At 39.2% G+C, this 5,000-nt stretch overlaps 1 protein-coding gene across 1 annotated transcript in view; it reads right to left on the bottom strand.

Annotated features, from left to right (window-relative positions):
• LOC135092443 (serine/arginine repetitive matrix protein 2-like) overlaps window positions 1–5,000 on the bottom strand; it is a 38,272-nt gene that overhangs the window by 11,583 nt on the left and 21,689 nt on the right. Inside the window, 2 exon segments of the mRNA XM_063990936.1 lie at window positions 3,429–3,501; window positions 3,974–4,135. Coding sequence (XP_063847006.1) covers window positions 3,429–3,501; window positions 3,974–4,135 — 235 coding nt within the window.

The raw sequence follows: 5,000 nt of genomic DNA, 5'->3' as shown, positions 1-5,000 counted from the left end.
GAGAGAGAGAGAGAGAGAGAGAGAGAGAGAGAGAGAGAGAGAGAGAGAGAGAGAGAGAGAGAGAGAGAGAGAGAGAGAGAGAGAGAGAGAGAGAGAGAGAAGAAATGATATATGACAGGAGGAGGAGGAGGAGGAGGAGGAGGAGGAGGAGGAGGAGGAGGAGGAGGAGGAGGAGGAGGAGGAGGAGGAGGAGGAGGGTCGAAGAGAGAGAAAAGCAACAAAGAAAATATAAACAAATAAAAATAACAAAATAGCAAAAAAATGGAGGAGATAAGAGAGAGAGAGAGAGAGAGAGAGAGAGAGAGAGAGAGAGAGAGAGAGAGAGAGAGAGAGAGAGAGAGAGAGAGAGAGAGAGAGAGAGAGAGAGAGAGAGAGAGAGAGAGAGAGAGAGAGAGAGAATAAAATTAATAAATAAAAGGGTATTTCATTGCATAAATCTCAAGATAGGGATTGTTAAACAGGTCAAAACACACTCACACACTCTCTCACACACACACACACACACACTCACACACACTTGTCTCTCACACACACACACACACCCACACACCCACCAGCCTTCTCTCTCTCCCCTGCTATACATGCTGCTGCTGATAAATAGTAAAAAAAACAGAGTAACTTATTTCAATCTTAAGACTAATCCTTGTTTTGATCCTCCATTACTGAGATTACAGTGGGTTAAAATACACGTCATTCTTTTAAGTTTACACAGGGATTCTGAACCTATTAACTTATTCAAACCTTCTTATGAGTGAAATATCTGAATTAACTTATTGTTATTCATTTACATATTTACAATTGGGTAACATTAACATTTTGGGGCTCTTTAATTTTTTCATACATATTATTTATTAATCTATTTACTTTTCTTTTTATTTTGGCGGCACTGAAAAGAATACAAGACTAATTTTTAAGCCATCCTGGTAACACTAAAATTTTGGGGTTCTTTAAGGTTTTGATATATATATATATATATATATATATATATATATATATATATATATATATATATATATATATATATATATATATATATATATATATATATATTACTTATTTTATTTTACTATTCTTATTTTTATTTATTTATTTATTTATTAATATTTTTTTAGGGGGGGAAGAATGAGAAGAGGAGTACAAGACTAAAATTTTTTAAGGTAACTGGAAAATGCCAAAATTTTAGATGTTTAGGGATTATTATTATTCTTTTTTTTTTTGGGGGGGGGGAATGCAAATGAAAAGTTTTGACAAAGTTTTTTCAGTTATATAATTTAAGGCTGCCAATTTTGATGAGGTACGATGGGCAGGTGTTAGTAGGACAGGTGGTGGCTCGTCACAGCTGTCTGGAACTCTAAACACACTCCTTATAACCTTGTATCAACTCCTCTCTCTCTCTCTCTCTCTCTCTCTCTCTCTCTCTCTCTCTCTCTCTCTCTCTCTCTCTCTCTCTCTTGTAGCATATAGCACAAACACCTACATTACATAAGACCCACATGCACAAATACGTTTTCTGTCACACTCCGTTTTCTCTCACACACCTCTCCCATTCCATTTTCTCTTATGCACCATACTCCACTACTCCTCTAAGGCAGCCACTAACACTCTCTCTGTGGTGTAGGGGACCAAAAGAGGCTCAAATAAGAGGCCCACAGAGGATGCAATTCCCTAAAGGGCAGAATGAAAACAATTAGTAAAGATGAAGTCTTGAAAGCTTCTAGAGACACTTCAAGACACGGGCAGGAGGAAATGCAGAAGCAGACAGGGAGTTTTAGAGTATTAAAGCTAGAATTTCATGTGTACTCTATTGCATGGAGAGGAGAAAAAGAAAAGAAAATGTGGAAAACAAATAAGAGTAAATGTGAATGTACGCTGGAATAATTACTGGTAAGTGTGAGAAGGGGAAAGAAGATTTACAGAACACTAGGAGAAGAGGAAAGATGAAGAAGCTAAGTTGAAAGGGTAGAATCCACGATAGGTAGAAAAAGAAAGATGTTGGAGGAGAAATACTAATAAATATGAAGGTAGGATAGATATATAGGGAGAATATTGAGTGTAAATTGGAGAATCCTTGATGGTAAAAGAGCAAGATGTTACACAGAAGTTACATAGAGTTACAAAGTGTTAGAAGGAAACTACTGATAAATATGAAGATAAGATGAGAGAGAGATTTATAGGACTTTAATAAGAGGAGGAAAGGCAGACAACCTATATTTAGCAAGATTTAGAGACAAAGAGAAAAGTAAATCAATGAAAACACAAGAGAGAGAGAGAGAGAGAGAGAGAGAGAGAGAGAGAGAGAGAGAGAGAGAGAGAGAGAGAGAGAGAGAGAGAGAGAGAGAGAGAGAGAGAGAGAGAGAGAGAGAGAGAGTTAGCATTGCGAAATAAACAATATCTATGACCACAGCATCTCAGTAAGGTAAGCAGTGTTGTAATAAGAGGACAGGTGTGTGTTGCGGTGTGTTGCCAGGAGCTTTGTTGTGTGTGTGTGTCTCTCCCCTTTAAGTTGTGTCTAATTCTGTCCCCCCACTCTCAAAAGTCAAAGGTGAGGAGCAGTGTTTACCTATGGTGTGTGTGTGTGTGTGTGTGTGTGTGTGTGTGTGTGTGTGTGTGTGTTGATTTTATGTTTTGTTTTTTTTCCTGTTTTATTTCATCTTTTTCATTCCTTTTTTATTTATTTATTTATCTGTTTATTTGTTATTTTTATTTATTTATTTATTTTATTTTATTTTTTTGGTATCAGTTTATCATTACTGCCATTCTTACTTTAATTTCTTGTCTAATTTCTTCACTGCACTGAATTATGTTTCCTCTGTTGTTGTTGTTGTTGTTGATAGTAGTAGTAGTAGTAGTAGTAGTAGTAGTAGTAGTAGTAGTAGTAGTAGTAGTAGTAGTAGTAGTAGTAGTAGTGGAAAAGAAAGAAAAATAACAGTAAATAGTAGCAACAGCACTAAGTCAACACCACTGAAACAACTAGACACACATCAACACCACCACCACCACCACCACTACCACCACCACTACCACCACCACCACAGACAACCACACCAAGCTGACAACACCCTTGGCACCACCACAAGAGAGAACCAGACAGAACCACACCACTCAGCAGACACTTCTAGACTCACACAAAGATTTAGCACCAACCTAACACCACATAAACACCAAAAAACACCACTAACTGGCACCACAGACAACACCAGTACACCCAGACAGAGCCACACCCATCCCACAAACACCCACTCCACCCCAAGGTACGCAGCAGTGATGGGGAGAGAGAGAGCTGGGCGTGTGAGGGGAGGGAAGAGGAACAGCACAGTCCTGGCACTGTCCTGGCACCCTCACACTCAGCACCACCACAACACAGAGTCTGGCACCCCCCGCGGCGCTACCCTGGGAGCCGCCACCCACCCCTGCCCACTGCCACCTACCTTCCTCCGGGTGTCTGAGGTGCTGGGGCTGTCCGAGCGGCGTCTTTTGCTGCCCTTCGCTGCCCTCACTCCACTGTAGGGGGTGGGTAGGTTAGGTTAGGAAATTCGGTCATTAAAAGTAAAGAAAATGCTAGTAAAAATTTAAAAAATAAATACAAAGGAGGAATAATTGAAAAAGAAGGAAAAGAATTGAGAAGGAAGAGGGGGATATAATAAAAGTGTAAGAATAGAAAGAAAGGAGAAAATGAGAAAAATAAATAAATGGCACAAGCAGATAGATTAGGAAATTAGTCAGTCAATTAAAAAAAAAAGAAAAGTAAAATATCAAGGTGAAAAGTATAACAAGTGTAAAAATAAAAACAAAAGAGCAATAATTAAAACACACACACACACACACACACACACACACACACACACACACACACACACACACACACACCCATCAGCCCTTGGTGGAGAGGGACTAAATAAGTAAATAAATAAATAAAAACAATAACGATAAACAAAACAACATGAACAAATTAATAAAATCACACCTGTCTTACCTGTCCGACTCTGAGCTGGAGGAGGAGGAGGAGGAGCTGGAGGAGGACGAGGAGGAGGAGGAGGAGGAAGAGGAGGAGGTAGAGGAGGAACGGTGACGCCTCTTTGCCTTCTCCTTCTTCTTCTTCTTCGTGTCCCTCTTCTTCCTCTTCGGTGAGTCACTCCTGTGTGTAAGTGTGTGCGTGTGAATCGCAGGAGACGCATGTACGCGCACATGGCACTTGGAAAAACTTGCTACGTACAAACACATGCACACATACACACACGGGCATGCAAACACACACACGCACACACGCACACACACACACACGCACACACATATATACTAAAAAGGTAGGTTGGAGAGGGCTATGTGTGTATGTATTATATATGTTGTATGTATGTATGTGTGTATATCTGTATGTGTGTGTGTGTGTATGTATGTGTGTGTGTGTGATGGAACGCGTACATGCACACACACGGATGTAAACACAGGAACACCAGCGAAGGATTTGACGCACATAGATCATCATCATCATCATCATCATCATCATCATCATCATTATAACTATCATTGTTAGTATACACTCATAATTCTGTTGCCTACTTTTCCTGGTGCACAGAATTATGTCATATGTAAGTAGTAGTAGTAGTAGGAATAGTAGTAGTAGTAGTAGTAGTAGTAGTAGTAGTAGTAGTAGTAGTAGTAGTAGTAGTGTAGCAGTAGTAGTAGTAGTGCAAGTAGGGTTGAAGGCAGATGAATGAAGTAGTAGTAGTAGTAGTAGTAGTAGTAGTAGTAGTAGTAGTAGTAGTAGTAGTAGTAGTAGTAGTAGTAGGAGTAGTAGTGGTAGTACTAGTAGTAGTAGTAGTAGCAATAAAAGTAGTGATAATAGTAGTATGGAAGTCTAAGTATAGAGTAGTAGTAGTAGTAGTAGTAGTAGTAGTAGTAGTAGTAGTAGTAGTAGTAGTAGTAGTAGTAGTAGTAGTAGTAGCAGCAGCCATAACTCATCTGCAAATGCATAACACAATAACTATATATAAACTTGTGTG

The sequence above is a fragment of the Scylla paramamosain genome, chromosome 40 (assembly GCF_035594125.1).
Source record: "Scylla paramamosain isolate STU-SP2022 chromosome 40, ASM3559412v1, whole genome shotgun sequence".
In the NCBI taxonomy this organism is placed as follows: Eukaryota; Metazoa; Arthropoda; class Malacostraca; order Decapoda; family Portunidae; genus Scylla; species Scylla paramamosain.
The sequence above is the reverse complement of the archived record's forward strand: the minus strand, read 5'-3'. Positions and strand labels throughout refer to the sequence as shown.